This window comes from Coregonus lavaretus (genome assembly GCF_964263955.1).
Source record: "Coregonus lavaretus genome assembly, chromosome: 19".
Taxonomy (NCBI): domain Eukaryota; kingdom Metazoa; phylum Chordata; class Actinopteri; order Salmoniformes; family Salmonidae; genus Coregonus; species Coregonus lavaretus.
The window spans coordinates 38054817-38072238 of record NC_140006.1 but is presented as its reverse complement, the minus strand read 5'-3'; the positions used below and the strand labels follow the sequence as shown (position 1 = coordinate 38072238).

Here is a 17422-nt window from a genome sequence, read left to right as displayed (position 1 = left end):
TTGATAACTTTTTTTGTCACAATCAGAAATCCAAGGATTTACTATGTAAAATATTTATACATAGTTGTCTGAAATGGCACTATTTCTGACCAGGGCCCATTTTCAGACACAGCCATATACACACTTGACAAAAGCACATTGGAGAAACCTGAAACCTGTCCAGTGACTGATTACCCCTGCCATCATCCCTTCTGCTTGAGAGCATGGGTTGTAGCAGAGCTATAAATATACAGAAACAACTGCACTCTATATGTAGTGTATCCTAAAGGAAGAACACCATGTTCATTTAAATGTAATGTCATGTATGAACTGTAATATGTACATTTTGGGCAGGAAATGGTATTCAATCTTTGCGTTACTCTCCAGATGAAATCAGTGCTGTGCTGAAGCTGGACAATACAGTGGTGGGACAAACCAACTGGAGACCTGTTAGTAACCAGTCCTGGGATCAGAAGTTTACACTGGAGCTGGACAGGGTACCACACACACACACAAACCTCATTATCTGGCAGCCAGTTTAATGTAGGTGTTTTCTACAACAATATGTGTTATAAGGAGAAGACTATTATGCATTCCTCAGTTCACCAGACTCTAGTTAAATAATCGCCTCCAAATTAAATCACAATGCACCACGAAAATGTTGCCCTATGAATACTTGACTTTGCTTGTGTGTGTGTGTGCGCTTGACCTTGTGCGCTTGACCTTGTGTGCATTGTTTGACCTGCAGTCTCGTGAGCTGGAGATCTCGGTGTACTGGAGAGACTGGCGCTCGCTGTGTGCCGTCAAGTTCCTGCGACTGGAGGACTTCCTGGACAACCAGCGTCATGGCATGTGTCTCTACCTGGAGCCCCAGGGAACCCTGTTCGCAGAGGTATCCCACTTTGATACTACACCAGGGTTGTGTTCATGAACTGAAGGGGACTATCTGGACAAGTCCAATAAGAGATGCTCATTTTAGTTTTCGGTGCTAGCGGTTTTAAATGTTTTCCTTGCTTGCCCTAATGATGAAGTCTGTTTGCTTTGTTGTCCTGTATGTCTCCTCCAAACTATGGATTTTTATTCAGGTCACATTTTTCACCCCTGTCATTGAGCGGCGACCCAAACTGCAGAGACAAAAAAAGATATTCTCAAAGCAGCAAGGTAACTCGTCATTTTCTGAGAAAACACAAAAATAGAGGCCAAAGCAGAATACAATTTACTTCATACTCAACAGGAGAAAAACTTGACATGTTTTTTATGGAACATATTCATTAATTCCAAATGAAATGTAAATTAGTCTGAGATATCACGTATCTGCTTTGGTTTTCAGGACATTATTTATTGTCCTCTTTGGACGGTTTAATTATGTCTCTTCCACTAAATAAAGGGTAGTCAAATAGTGGTCTCCATGACCCATATTATCTCCATGATCACCCCCGGTCATAAGGTCTGTAGGGGTGTTGTGAGGATTAGTGTTCCCCGTCTGGCTTTGTGACCGGTGTTAAGGAGGTTAGTGTGTCACTGACCTATATCCTGTGTCCCTCCTCAGGGAAGACGTTCCTGCGTGCTCCTCAAATGAACATCAACATCGCCACCTGGGGCCGCCTGGTCAGGAGGGCCATACCAACCGGTAGCAGCCCACAGGTGCCTGAGACCGGGCCCAGCAGTCTGCCGGGATCTCCAACACCCACCAGGTATATATAAAACAGGCATGAATTCACACTGTTGCTTGTATACACACACACACACACACTGTCACAAATGCCAGAGACCTTCCTAACATCTTCACACATACACAGTCTGTAGACTCTCTCATTAAGATGTGGCACCTTTCTTTCCAGTGCCATTAGTGAACCGTTGGTGACCAAGCTGGACTTTGACAAAGAGCCCACCCCGGGACCCAAGCACTACCCTGTACCCGCTGGCATCAGAGAACCACTGGCACAGGACAACAAACTGCCCGACAAGGAGGAAGTACAGGTACAGACATGGGGTTACCATGGAGATGCCTGATAGAGGAAGTAGTGCACATGTAGTCATATACGATAATGGTTATGATAATGGTTATGATAGTGGGAATGGTCATCCCAGTTCAAGCAAATTAAAACATACAAAAACGGTCAATGGAAACCTGGGTCATGTTCAATGAAAACGTTTTGAAACGGGGATGTACTGCCTGAATCCCAACTCAACTTTTTCCGTTGCAAAACATTTTGCTACATTGTGCCATACTGAACACAACCACACTGCCCCATCCTCCTAAAAAGTGTGTTCTGCCGTTGCAGGACGCCCTGGCATCGTTTGACTTCCTGAACAAGAGGAACAGCATAGCGGTGAAGTCGTCGGACCTAGACCGACTAGACAAGGTAGTAGAGCAGGAGATCCAGCCTCCAGACCTGGAGCTCACAGCCATACAGAAGGAGATACGGTAGGGCTCACTGAGAAAGGACATGATTGCAGTTGGACTGCGCAGAATCACTGATTTACAAATAATTACTCTTTATGAGCTCAAGATCAGCAATTCTGTGCCTCTCAAATAGGCTGAAGCGACTCAAATATTGTTTTAACTGTTTGAGGACATTTTCTGGAGAAAATGATGCATTCATGACACACTTTTAACAGATGTTTGTTTTTGATTGATTGGTTATAATTAGTTTATTGGGGGCAGTGTATTGTTCCCAACTTCCATGAGAAAGTGCATGTTTTTACCTCTTAATTGATTGGTTATTATCTTATTGAAAGTAATACTTATTTTTTTACATTTTAGTCATTTAGCAGACACTCTTATCCAGAGCGACTTACAGTAGTGATACATTTTCAGAGTTTTTTTCCCCCCGTTATGATCCTCCGTGGGAATCTAACCCAGAATCCTGGTGTTGCAACCACCATGCTCTACCAACTGAGCCACACTGGACCCCAATAGTTTGTCTTTGTATTTTTCCATTGAATATATGATATCTAATGTACATCTACCTCCATTTCCAGGGAAGAAGAACAATTTCAGTTTAGTCTCAGAGACTTCAAATGTGTTGCAGTCCTTGGCCGTGGTCATTTTGGAAAGGTACGTGGCACACACCCAAACCCATTTCTCGATTCCAGGGCTCTCCAACCCTGTTCCTGGAGAGTTACCCTTCTGTAGGTTTACTTTCCAACCCTGTTCCTGGAGAGCTACCCTCCTGTAGGTTTACTTTTCCAACCCTGTTCCTGGAGAGCTACCCTCCTGTAGGTTTTCACTCCAACCCTGTTCCTGGAGAGCTACCCTCCTGTAGGTTTACTTTTCCAACCCTGTTCCTGGAGCGCTAACCTCATGTAGGTTTTCACTCCAACCCTGTTCCTGGAGAGCTACCCTCCTGTAGGTTTTTGCTCCAACCCTGTTCATGGAGAGCTACCCTCCTGTAGGTTTTCACTCCAACCCTGTTCCTGGAGAGCTACCCTCCTGTAGGTGTTCACTCGAAGCCTGTTCCTGGAGAGCTACCCTCCTGTAGGTTTTCACTCCAACCCTGTTCCTGGAGAGCTACCCTCCTGTAGGTTTTTGCTCCAACCCTGTTCCTGGAGAACGGCTGGCAGCTCCAGTCCTCGGGGGCTGGGGTGGTGTCTCACAGGTGGCGCCTGCCCAGGACCGAGTTTGGGAAACCCTGCTCTAGAGAAATGTGCTCTTACTGAAAAACTCAACCCAGCCTTCCTAAAATGTCTCCTCTCTTCCCTCACTCCATACAGGTATTGTTAGCCGAGTATAAAAGCATGGGAGAGATGTTTGCCATCAAAGCCCTGAAGAAAGGAGACATTGTGGCTCGTGATGAGGTGGACAGGTAAGGGGCTCAACCTGTGCACTTCAACCAAGTAGGCCAGATACTGATGTCTTTTTAACCATTTGTTTGCTGAGCAGAACAGTTTACCTTTTTCAACCAGGTTATTCAGTTCAGAGTTGACTACGCGCAAAAAGAAAGTCCATTTATATGGGCGCAATATGTAGCTTTGTGCGCAAACGGACCAAATTCACATAGAAAGGTGAGCTATAGATGTGTCATTCTCATAGAAAGGTGAGCTATAGATGTGTCATTCACATAGAAAGGTGAGCTATAGATGTGTCATTCACATAGAAAGGTGAGCTATAGATGTCTTTCACATAGAAAGGTGAGCTATAGATGTGTCATTCACATAGAAAGGTGAGCTATAGATGTGTCATTCTCATAGAAAGGTGAGCTATAGATGTCTTTCACATAGAAAGGTGAGCTATAGATGTGTCTTTCACATAGAAAGGTGAGCTATAGATGTGTCATTCTCATAGAAAGGTGAGCTATAGATGTCTTTCACATAGAAAGGTGAGCTATAGATGTGTCATTCACATAGAAAGGTGAGCTATATATGTGTCATTCTCATAGAAAGGTGAGCTATTATTGTCTTTCACATAGAAAGGTGAGCTATAGATGTGTCATTCACATAGAAAGGTGAGCTATATATGTGTCATTCTCATAGAAAGGTGAGCTATTATTGTCTTTCACATAGAAAGGTGAGCTATAGATGTGTCATTCACATAGAAAGGTGAGCTATAGATGTCTTTCACATAGAAAGGTGAGCTATAGATGTGTCATTCACATAGAAAGGTGAGCTATAGATGTGTCATTCACATAGAAAGGTGAGCTATAGATGTGTCTTTCACATAGAAAGGTGAGCTATAGATGTGTCTTTCACATAGAAAGGTGAGCTATAGATGTGTCATTCACATAGAAAGGTGAGCTATAGATGTGTATTTCACATAGAAAGGTGAGCTATAGATGTGTCTTTCACATAGAAAGGTGAGCTATAGATGTGTCATTCACATAGAAAGGTGAGCTATAGATGTGTCATTCACATAGAAAGGTGAGCTATAGATGTGTCTTTCACATAGAAAGGTGAGCTATAGATGTCATTCACATAGAAAGGTGAGCTATAGATGTGTCATTCACATAGAAAGGTGAGCTATAGATGTGTCTTTCACATAGAAAGGTGAGCTATAGATGTGTCTTTCACATAGAAAGGTGAGCTATAGATGTGTCATTCACATAGAAAGGTGAGCTATAGATGTGTCTTTCACATAGAAAGCGAGTCTGATAAGCGGTAGGTCCGTTTTATGTCCTTTTTTTTGCGTCTTTTTACTTTTGGTTTTGTACACCAGCTCAAACAGCTGAAAATACCATATTTTTGGTTATTGAAGACATTTCACAGGTGTTTAGATGGTACAAGGATTCTCTAAAACAGGGCTCTCCAACCCTGTACCCAGAGAGCTACCCCCGTAAGTTCAACCCAACCCCAATTAAAACTATCAACCAGCTAACTATTAGAGTCAGCTGCACTAGATTAGGGTTGGAGTGAAAACCTACAGGACGGTAGCTCTCCAGGAACAGGGTTGGAGAGCCCTGCTCTACACTATACATTGGTTGTTTTGTCAAATAAACTGAAATTAGTTGAGTATTTTAGATTTTTAGAAACCAGGCGCTGGTAGAGGGATTTCTACATATTGCTCCTTTAACAGTTGATGCTGTTTTCCATCTGGGGAAAGATATAAAGATATTAGCTCAGCTTTCTAACCACAAGTTTGGGCTGATTTTGTTTAATTTCACTAATTTCAGGAATTTATTTATACATGGATTTAAGTAGCATTACATTTATTTTCTTGTAATCTAAGAAAAGCCTTGCCCAGGTATCAGGTATCAGTGGCTTACATCGTTGTCTCTCGGTCTTCCCCCCCAGTCTGATGTGTGAGAAGCGTATCTTTGAGACGGTGAACAGTGTGCGCCACCCGTTCCTGGTCAACCTCTTTGCCTGCTTCCAAACGCAGGAGCACGTGTGCTTCGTCATGGAGTATGCTGCCGGGGGAGACCTGATGATGCACATCCACTCTGACGTCTTCTCAGAGCCCAGGGCCATGTGAGTGACACAATTACAAAAATATCTTATATGCTTTAAAGCAGAACTCAGCTGTTGAAAAAATAACAAAGCCTCTCCTGCCCCTGTTTCACTAAAAAGCTAAGGGATGGGGCTGGAGAAATGAAATCACTCTCAAATTTATAGACAGAGCTATGGATGCAAGGACTGACCATCCATTATATCTAAATTATAGTTTTAACCATGTTTTGAGGCTGTATAGTGTTTGTTTACATTTACGTTGTTTACAAACATTGGAGTAAAACAAGCTTATATTTTGGGCTCTGATGAGGTACGACAGTTGAACTAAGTTCATGAGGCATTTATAAGTTATATTCTTCCAGAATCAATGGACACATATTATTAATTTATAAGTCCAAAAATGGATGTAGCAACTGCAGATTGCCCCTTTTTTAAAGCTAGAATCCTTCATGGTGAAACTGCCACGTCCATTTGTGATATTACAACAGAAGTTACTGCAAACAACAGTTTTTTTTTTTTCCTTCTCTGACATCATTGCACTTGTGACAGAACAGCAGCATATGTACTTTTTACCACGATGCTCCCCAGCTCTGCTTGTCAACAAAACGGCAATGGGGCAGATAGTGGCGCTGTTTCCCCTACTGTGAATTTAATCTTTAAGGTATTTTTGTCTAGTAGTAATATGAAGGTTCACTTGCTTTATGAGCACCAAGATTATCTTCTGGGTTAACCGGCTTTGAAATAGTGTCTTAAGTGCTCACCTCCATATCCAGTGTCTTGTTTTCAGTGGTACCCTGAATCAGTGGTACCCTGAATCAGCGGTACCCTAAATCATAAAGTGGATTCTCTTCTCATTTTCTCTGATTCCTTGCTGAAATCCGCTCCCAACTAATCCACCAAATCTTTTTTTTCTCTCTCTCTTTTGTAGATTTTATGCAGCTTGTGTCGTATTGGGATTACAGTTTTTACATGAACATAAGATTGTGTACAGGTAATGATTCCATAATTCCATTCACTGGGTGAATATATGCCCTGTTTTAATATATTGATGCTGATTCTCATGATTTATTTCTTTTTGTTTTAATTTCAGAGATCTGAAGCTTGACAATCTGCTCTTGGACACTGAGGGCTATGTAAAAATAGCTGACTTTGGCCTGTGCAAAGAGGGTAAATGGGACAAAAACAACACAACCTCAACTTAATGTCATCTCTCACTGTTCCAACACCATTGAATGTAAAATAAATGTATAATAACCTTACCCTGACTTAGTCAAAAGTCTAATTCGGAAAGTATTCAGACCCCTTGACTCTTTCCACATTTTGTTACGTTACAGCCTTATTCTAAAATTGATTAAATATACATATTTTTTTCAGCAATCTACACACAATACCTCATAATGACAAAGCGAAAACAGGTTTTTAGATCATTTTGCAAATGTATAAAAATAAAATAACATTCCTTACTTACATAAGTATTCAGACCCTTTGCAATGAGACTCGAAATTGAGCTCAGGTGCATCCTGTTTCCATTGATCATCCTTGAGATGTTGCTACAACTTGATTTGGCGTCCACCTGTGGTAAATTCAATTGATTGGACATGATATGGAAAGGCACACACCTGTCTAAATAAGGTCCCACAGTTGACAGTGCATGTCAGAGCAAAAACCAAGCCATGAGGTCGAAGGAATTGTCCATAGGGATTAGAGGCACAGATCTGGGGAAGGGTACAAAAAAATTTATGCCGCCATGAAGGTCCCCAAGAACACAGTGGCCTCCATCATTCTTAAATAGAAGAAGTTTGGAACCACCAAGACTCTTCCTAGAGCTGGCCGCCCGGCCAAACTGAGCAATCGGGGGAGAAGGGCCTTGGTCAGGGAGGTGACCAAGAACCCTATGGTCACTCTGACAGAGCTCTAGAGTTTCTCTGTAGAGATGGGAGAACCTTCCAGAAGGACAACCATCTCTGCAGCACTCCACCAATCAGGCCTTTATGGTAGAGTGGCCAGATGGAAGCCACTCTTCAGTAAAAGGACATGACAGCCCGATTGGAGTTTGCCAAAAGGCATCTAAATACTCTGACCATGAGAAACAAGATTCTCTGGATTGATGAAACCAAGATTGAACTCTTTGGCCTGAATGCCAAGCGTCACATCTGGAGGAAACCTGGCACCATTCGTACGGTGAAGCATGGTGGTGGAAGCATCATGCTGTGGGGATGTTTTTCAGGGGAAGGGACTGGGAGACTAGTCAGTATCGAGGCAAAGATGAATGGAGCAAAGTACAGAGAGATACTTCTATTATTTTTTACAGTCTTGTTCCATCACTGCAACTCACGTACAGACTTGGGAGAGGCGAAGGTCGAGAGCCATGCGTCCTCCGAAACACGACCCCGCCAAGCCGCACTGCTTCTTGACACACTACTCGCTTAACCCGGAAGCCAGCCGTACCAATGTGTCGGAGGAAACACCGTACGAAGTCAGCGTGCATGCGCCCGGCCGCCACAAGGAGTCGCTAGAGCGCGATGGGACAAGGACATCCCAGCCGGCCAAACCCTCCCCTAACCCGGACGACGCTGGGCCAATTGTGCGCCGCTTCATGGGTCTCCCGGTCGCAGCTGGCTGCGACACAGCCCGGGATCGAACCCGGATCTGTAGTGATGCCTCTAGTACTGCAATGCAGTGCCTTAGACCTCTGCGCCACTCGGGAGGCCTGTCAGAGAGATCCTTGATGAAAACCTGCTCAGGACCTCAGACTGGGCAATGGTTCACCTTCCAACAGGACAACGACCCTAAGCACACAGCCAAGACAACACAGGAGTGGCTTCGGGACAAGTCTCTGAATGTCCTTGAGTGGCCCAGCCAGATCCCGGACTTGAACCTGATTGAACATCACTGGAGAGACCTGAAAATAGCTGTGCAGCGACGCTCCCCATCCAACCTGACAGAGCTTGAGAGGATCTGCAGAGAAGAATGGGAGAAACTTCCCAAATACAGGTGTGCCAAGCTTGTAGTGTCATACCCAAGAAGACTCGAGGCTGTAATCGCTGAGTAAAGGGTCTGAATAATTATGTAAATGTTATATTTCCGTTTTTTATTTTCTCAAAACCTGTTTTTGCTTTGTCATTATGGGTTATTGTGTGTAGATTGATGGGGGGGAACAATTTTAATGAATTTTACAATAAGGCTGTAATGTAACAAAGTGGGGTCAAGGGGTCTGAATAATTTCCGAATGCACTGTAAGGTCTACAGTATGCTGATCTGAAACTTATGTGCATGTCAGATTTCCATGTCTGTGTGGACAGTAAAGTTTCTGTACTAAACATGTCTTGGTTATGTGTATTCTGGCAGGAATGGGGTTCAGGGACCGCACCAGTACATTCTGTGGTACTCCTGAGTTCCTGGCCCCAGAGGTTCTGACGGAGACGTCCTACACGCGTGCTGTGGACTGGTGGGGTCTGGGGGTCCTCATCTTTGAGATGCTGGTTGGAGAGGTTAGTGGTTCTCACCTGTCATATGGATGCATACCTACTCAATACTATGACTCGTGAAGCTGGCCAATATTTTATCAACTCTAAAAATATATATTTTTATATATATATATATATATATATATATATATATATATATATATATATATATATTAACTCAGCAAAAAAAGAAACGTCCCTTTTTCAGGACCTTGTCTTTCAAAGATAATTAAGTTTCAGATCAGCATACTGTAGACCTTACAGTGCATTCGGAAATTATTCAGACCCCTTGACCCCACTTTGTTACATTACAGCCTTATTGTAAAATTCATTAAAATTGTTCCCCCCCATCAATCTACATACAATAACCCATAATGACAAAGCAAAAACAGGTTTTGAGAAAATAAAAAACGGAAATATTACATTTACATAATTATTCAGACCCTTTACTCAGCGATTACAGCCTCGAGTCTTCTTGGGTATGACACTACAAGCTTGGCACAAAATAACTTCACAGATCTTCATTGTAAAGGGTTTAAACACTGTTTCCCATGCTTGTTCAATGAACCATAAACAATTAATGAACATGCACCTGTGGAATGGTCGTTAAGATACTAACAGCTTACAGACGGTAGGCAATTAAGGTCACAGTTATGAAAACTTAGGACACTAAAGAGGCCTTTCTACTGCCTTAGGCATGCTGCAAGGAGGCATGAGGACTGCAGATGTGGCCAGGGCAATCAATTGCAATGTCCGTACTGTGAGACGCCTAAGACAGCGCTACAGGGAGAGAGGACGGACAGCTGATCGTCCTCGCAGTGGCAGACCACGTGTAACAACACCTGCACAGGATCGGCACATCCGAACATCACACCTGCGGGACAGGTACAGGATGGCAACAACAACTGCCCGAGTTACACCAGGAACGCACAATCCCTCCATCAGTGCTCAGACTGTCCGCAATAGGCTAAGAGAGGCTGGACTGAGGGCTTGTAGGCCTGTTGTAAGGCAGGTCCTCACCAGACATCCCCGGCAATAGCGTCGCCTATGGGCACAAACCCACCGTCGCTGGACCAGTCAGGACTGGCAAAAAGTGCTCTTCACTGATGAGTCGCGGTTTTGTCTCACCAGGGGTGATGGTCGGATTTGCGTTTATCGTCGAAAAAATGAGTGTTACACCGAGGCCTGTACTCTGGGGCGGTGTGTCACAGCATCATCGGACTGAGCTTGTTGTCATTGCAGGCAATCTCAACGCTGTGCGTTACAGGGAAGACATCCTCCTCCCTCATGTGGTACCCTTCCTGCAGGCTCATCCTGACATGACCCTCCAGCATGACAATGCCACCAGCCATACTGATCGTTCTGTGTGTGATTTTCTGCAAGACAGGAATGTCAGTGTTCTGCTATGGCCAGCGAAGAGCCCGGATCTCAATCCCATTGAGCACGTCTGGGACCTGTTGGATCGAAGGGTGAGGAGCATGTGAGTGGAGTGGAGCGGGAGCGAGCGTGGAGCGCGAGCGGGCGGATTTTGGACAGAGCGCAGAGCGGCATTTTTAAAAGGACGGAGCGTCGCCCTATGTCCCGCTCCAATTTCGCTCGCTCACACAGAGTCTGAAGCATGCTCAAGCCTTACCCAGAATCCATCTGTTTCATTTAATTTGTGTCGTCCATGAATTTGTATTTTATAGAGCGAGAGGAGCAGCAGCAGCAACAAGAGAAAAGGGTTGAGGAATTCAAAAGTTTCTTCACTGCACGCAAAGGCCCAACCATAACAAGGGAGAGAAAAAGAGAGCTGGATGTAGCATTTTTAAAAATGATTTCTATGGACTATGAACCGCTGAGTAAAGGAGAACGCGAAGGGATGCAACACTTCGCCAGCGCAGCTCAACCGGGCTACACCCCCCCCCCCCCCATGCTACAACACCGTACGGGACACTCTCATGCCACATGCCCTGGAAGAGATGGAAGCCAAACTGCAAGACCTACTGCAAAATGGTGATGGGCTCGTTCTGTCAGCGGACATTTGGACCAGTAGAAGAGGGCACAGCTTCCTTGGCATCGTGGCCAGTTTCATTGATGGGACGTTCCGGGGGCACACGGTTTTGTTGGGCTGTGAGCACATACAGGGGCACCATACCGCAGATCGTATTTACCAAAAGTATGAACTGTACTGAAATATTGGAACGTGCAACGACGTGTGATTCGGGTCGTCACTGACAGTGCCAGCAACATGATCAAGGCGTTTAACCTCCTCCCTGGCACTGAAGAGGAGGCAGAGGGTGAAGTGACCGCGGATGCCAGCAGCAGCGCAGAACATGAAGAGGAGGATGAGGGACCACCTGCGCCCTCGCAAGTCCTTGTGGAAGTGATAACCTCTAATGTAGAAACTATGATAAATCAGTACTTTACTGTGTCAAATTTACATCTGAAATGCCCCATTCACATGCTTCAGCTGGCGATCAAAGACGCCGTTAACGAGCACGACAACATTAATAGGCTGTTAGTGAAAGTCGGGCACCTGGTGAAAAGTGTACGCAAGAGCACCCTGAACACAGAGGAAACCGACCAATTAGGTGTCCGCCCCACAAATGCCTGCGCCACTCGATGGAGCAGCCAGCTGCGGATGATTCAGTCGTTCATCCGGTTGTTCCAAAAATACCCGTTATGGCAAAACAAACTCAAGTCTAATGTTGCTAACATCACCCTGAATCAAGTACGGCAGCTGACGCACCTTGTCAGTGGGCAGACCTCACAGACAAAATGCAGAAGGAGCTGGGGAACCTGGGGATGATCCTCCCTGCTGTCACAGAAATCAAATCCCTGCTCACCGATGACACTCACGCTGCACTTCCAATGGGCATCGCTGCTTTTGCAGAAACATTGGCAAACAACGTGTCAATTCGCTATGGAATATACTATACTGATAAACATCTCATTTTACCATCAGTGTTAGATCCCCGTTTCAAGACAGAATGGATAATCCGAGATGAGTCTGTATGCAACAAACTCGGGGAGATAAGGTAAGGCTGTGGTTTAAGCTAAAAGTGAAATAAATGCAGATTTTTTTCATTTTTTTGGAGCGAGCGGGGGGGCCATTTGAGTGGAGCGCGATGCAAACTGCGTTGAGCACTGAGCGATAATGAGCGGACTGGCCTGATGTGGCTTTGGGCGGGGGGAGCGGAGGAGTGAACAGCTCCGTGAGCGAGGAGCTGAGATTCTCACCGCTCCACTCCGCTCATATGCTCTGGTGAGGGCTAGGGCCATTCCACCCAGAAATGTCCAGGAACTTGCAGGTGCCTTGGTGGAAGAGTGGGGTAACATCTCACAGCAAGAACTGGCAAATCTGGTGCAGTCCATGAGGAGGAGATGCAGTGCAGTACTTAATGCAGCTGGTGGCCACACCAGATACTGACTGTTACTTTTGATTTTGACCCCCTCTTTGTTCAGGGACACATTATTCCATTTCTGTTAGTCACATGTCTGTGGAACTTGTTCAGTTTATGTCTCAGTTGTTGAATCTTGTTATGTTCATACAAATATTTACACATGTTAAGTTTGCTGGAAAATAAACGCAGTTGACAGTGAGAGGACGTTTCTTTTTTTGCTGAGTTTATATAGCTGACCTGGTCAGTACTTGTCCATATAAAAATCTAAATAATTGACTGTATGTGCAAAAATCTGTGTTTTTGCCCGTCCGACAGTCTCCATTCCCTGGGGACGATGAGGAGGAGGTGTTTGACAGCATCGTCAACGATGAAGTCCGCTACCCAAGGTTCCTCTCAACAGAGGCCATCTCCATCATGAGAAGGGTGGGTTCTGGTGAAGTTCTACTACGGTAACTTCAGATTGACCTCTACTGAAACACAACACCTCAAACGACTGCTGTCAGCAAGTGTGAACTGAGAAGAAACAAAAGACAATGGCGTTATTGAAATACAGCTTTAATGTTTATTCTGCTTTGTTATGCTCTTTATGTTTGTAGCTTTTGAGGAGGAGTCCAGAAAGACGTCTGGGGGCAGGAGAACGAGACGCAGAAGAAGTAAAGAAACATCTGTTCTTCAGAGTAAGTTGAAAGTATTTTTTATTTTATTTTATATATTTGATCTGTTTTGATATTGTTATCCAAAACAGCCTGGATTACAGGCAATGTGGACACATCATTACATATGTAGGCTACTTAAGCAATAAGGCCTGAGGAGGTGTGGTATATGGCCAATATAAAATAAGTGTTTTGTCATACCCATGGTATACAGTCTGATATACCACAGCTGTCAGCCAATCAGCATTCAGAGCTCGAACCACCCAGTTTATAATATTCATTCGACTTGTCTCCTTTATTATCTTGGTTGTCATTAACTTTTTTTCTCACAAGGTAGACGATTCAATACGTCTGTCCTGATAGTTTGCCGACGACACAATAGTGATCACCGACAACGATGAGACAGCCTATAGGGAGGAGGTCAAAGACCTGGCCGTGTGGTGCCAGGATAACAACCTCTCCCTCAACGTGACCAAGACAAAGGAGATGATTGTGGACTACAGGAAAAAAAAGAGGACTGAGCACGCCCCCATTCTCATCGACGGGGCTGTAGTGGAACAGGTTGAGAGCTTCAAGTTCCTTGGTGTCCACATCACCAACGAACTATCATGGTCCAAACACACCAAGACAGTCGTGAAGATGGCATGACAAAGCCTATTCCCCCTCAGGAGACTGAAAAGATTTGTCATGGGTCCTCAGATCCTCAAAAGGTTCTACAGCTGCACCATCGAGAGCATCCTGACTGGTTGCATCACCGCCTGGTATGGCAACTGCTCGGCCTCTGACCGCAAGGCACTACAGAGGGTAGTGCGTACGGCCCAGTACATCATTGGGGCCAAGCTTCCTGCCATCCTGGACCTCTATACCAGGCGGTGTCAGAGGAAGGCCCTCAAAATTGTCAAAGACTCCAGCCACCCTAGTCATAGACTGTTCTCTCTGCTACCGCACGGCAAGCGGTACCGGAGCGCCAAGTCTAGGTCCAAAAGGCTTCTCAACAGCTTCTACCCCCAAGCCATAAGACTCCTGAACAGCTAATCATGGCTACCTGGACTATTTGCACTGCCCCCCCCACCCCCACCCCATCTTTTTATGCTGCTGCTACTCTGTTAATTATTTATGCATAGTCACTTTAACTCTACCCACATGTACATATTACCTCAACTAGCCGGTGCCCCCGCACATTGACTCTGCACCGGTACCCCCCTGTATATATAGCCTCCCTACTGTTATTTTATTTTACTTCTGCTCTTTTTTTCTCAACACTTTTTTGTTTTATTTTACATTTTTATTTAAAAATAAATGCATTGTTGCTTAAGGGCTGTAAGTAAGCATTTCATGGTAATGTCTACACCTTTTGTATTCGGCGCATGTGGCAAATAAAATTTGATTTGATTTGATAGTTGACATAAATTCACTATTTCATCCATTTTCTCCTTCCTTTGTCCCCACAGAATATGGATTGGAACGGACTACTGGCCAAGAAGGTGAAGCCTCCGTTCGTGCCGACCATCCAGGACTCCAATGACGTCAGCAACTTCGACAACGAATTTACCTCAGAAGCGCCCATCCTGACCCCGCCCAGAGAACCCAGGGCGCTCAGCAGGAATGAGCAGGACATGTTCTCAGACTTTGACTACATCGCAGACTGGTGTTAGCCCCCCTCCCTCCTCCTAACACGTTGAACAAACACACACTGTGAACCAAACAACACAGCGCTGACTGACTGTAGCTCACATTTTAAAATCCGCCTCTTTTCCAAACAAACATTGAGAGGGAGGGGAAAACATCGCTCTTCCAGCCTTTGGGCACACTCTGTGCCATTGAAAGACGCCCCCCGACTCCACAACTGAACACCCTTGTTTATTTTTTAACAAAATGAATAACTTTTTTAACATAAAGAGATTCTATTTTGCTTCTCTTCTGAGAATTCAGAGAGAAGAGGGGGAAGGAGGCCTCCAGCGCATGTTTTCTTTTGTCTGACCACTGAGAATGTTTTCATATGAACTCTGTCAAAGGACACGCCGGCAACATGTTATTCATTGTCAGTCTTTTTTTAAAATATTATGTACAGAATATTATTCATCTGTATTAACGAGTCATTTCTCAAGCCATAACTAAATGACTTCTCTCTGTAAGGTTTTGACATGTCTGCCTTGTATGAGTATTTTGAGCATTTATCACTGAACCGTCACGTGAGGTTAAAGAAAACACATTTTGACTACTACTGCCTTTTGACTTGAAACCCAAAGTAAGGGCTCCTTTATAGCTGATCCTAGTCATTCTCATCCCCCACCCACACACTTATTCGTCACATGCTTCGTAAACAACAGGTGTGGACTAACAGTGAAATGCTTAGTTACGGGCCCTTCCCAACAATGCAGGGAGAACCCTCCCACAGTTTTTAAAGAATGCCTTCCTGTTTCTGCTAGCAAAGCTAAGAGCTGGCTGACTCAAAGAATAGAGTGCAGAAAATGTTTAATTTTAAACAGATGATCATTAGGCAAAGCGGTGGATCCAGTGTTAGTCCTCATGGTATTGCAACTATCCCTCATTTACTAGCATAAAGGACCATGTTTTAAGCGGTAGAACAAAGAGTTCTAGACACATCAAAGGCGACTGTGCTGCTTTAAAGTCATTTGTAAGGAGCACACAATATGGAGACATATCTGACATGGCTCCCTCTGGTGGATTCCTAGCACCATTAAGCAGGGGCCATATGAATCAAGCGTCTCAGAGTAGAAGTGCTGATTTAGGATCAGTTTTGCAATGAAAAGGATTACATGAACAGGGGTACCTGATCCTAGATCAGCACTCCTACTCTGAGACCCCTGAGCTATACAGACCCAGATTTTGTTCTTGGGGGATAACAATGCATTCAGCTAGCAATGTTGTGCTCTTGTGGATAGAATCAATTACTCTAGCATTTCGAACAGAGTTTGGGTCCGTTCCATTATAATTCAATCGATGCAGCGAATTAATGAATTTAGGATTTCTGTTGAATTTCCATTCCCTACCTGAATTGACTGATTTGAAATGGAATTGATTCCAACCTCGATACCTCAATTATTCTTTTTAACTGAAGATACAAGAACCAGAAGACGTCACAGCCTGCAATGATTGGACTTAGTCAAATGGTGGATCTGAAGTGACTGATACAGTACAGCTGATTACCAAAACTCATCCATTCAGTCCTGACAGTGGGACTATGGATGTATGATGGAACTGACTTAAACCTATGTGTAGGGTGAAGTTGCCTCTAGGTTAGGAGGATTGGGGAAGGGGAAGCTGACCCTAGATCTTTACCTAAGGGAAGCTGACCCTAGATCTTTACCTAAGGGAAGCTGACCCTAGATCTTTACCTAAGGGAAGCTGACCCTAGATCTTTACCTAAGGGAAGCTGACCCTAGATCTTTACCTAAGGGAAGCTGACCCTAGATCTTTACCTAAGGGAAGCTGACCCTAGATCTTTACCTAAGGGAAGCTGACCCTAGATCTTTACCTAAGGGAAGCTGACCCTAGATCTTTACCTAAGGGAAGCTGACCCTAGATCTTTACCTAAGGGAAGCTGACCCTAGATCTTTACCTAAGGGAAACTTCACCCTGGAGCTTCAACTTGGCTCAGTGGCAGTTTGTGCAGACAATATGTAAATGAATCACTACAGGTGAGGGCAGGGTATATTATATATGTATGTACACACAATTAAGCTGATAGCACTCATTTTATCAATAGTTATTTTTGTATCTATGTTTAGTGTAATTATGAAAATAGATTGTACAAAGTTATTTCTCCGTGCTTAAATGGCTGCTTGAGCGTGTTGCAAAAACAGAAGCTTTTTTGAATGGTACACCACATTGAAGTTACAAGACTGTTGGCCCTGGTGTAAAGAAGCAGTCGTCTATCATGAATGCACAAATTAAACGTTTTTAATAGAGTGGTGCTACCTTTGCATATTGTATTCTATTGGTGTGAGCGCATCACTTTCAAGGCCATGCTATGTCTTGGTCTCTTTGCTTTGAGAATCTCTTCAATGGTGTGAAGAGCAACATGCCC

The 17422-nt window shown here is 44.3% G+C and overlaps 1 protein-coding gene across 1 annotated transcript in view; it reads left to right on the top strand.

Moving 5' to 3' along the window:
• The window catches only part of LOC311146397 (serine/threonine-protein kinase N2-like), a 38814-nt gene extending 21511 nt beyond the window's left edge, over positions 1 to 17303 (top strand). Inside the window, exons 8-22 of the mRNA XM_084182898.1 lie at positions 367 to 476; positions 728 to 871; positions 1065 to 1140; positions 1529 to 1673; positions 1821 to 1959; positions 2265 to 2407; positions 2965 to 3040; positions 3697 to 3788; positions 5710 to 5886; positions 6794 to 6856; positions 6956 to 7032; positions 9214 to 9356; positions 13034 to 13141; positions 13315 to 13395; positions 14823 to 17303. Coding sequence (XP_084039024.1) covers positions 367 to 476; positions 728 to 871; positions 1065 to 1140; positions 1529 to 1673; positions 1821 to 1959; positions 2265 to 2407; positions 2965 to 3040; positions 3697 to 3788; positions 5710 to 5886; positions 6794 to 6856; positions 6956 to 7032; positions 9214 to 9356; positions 13034 to 13141; positions 13315 to 13395; positions 14823 to 15026 — 1778 coding nt within the window. The 3' untranslated portion in view covers positions 15027 to 17303. The remainder of the gene's footprint in view (positions 1 to 366; positions 477 to 727; positions 872 to 1064; positions 1141 to 1528; positions 1674 to 1820; positions 1960 to 2264; positions 2408 to 2964; positions 3041 to 3696; positions 3789 to 5709; positions 5887 to 6793; positions 6857 to 6955; positions 7033 to 9213; positions 9357 to 13033; positions 13142 to 13314; positions 13396 to 14822) is intronic.
• Positions 17304 to 17422: the final 119 nt, after the last annotated feature.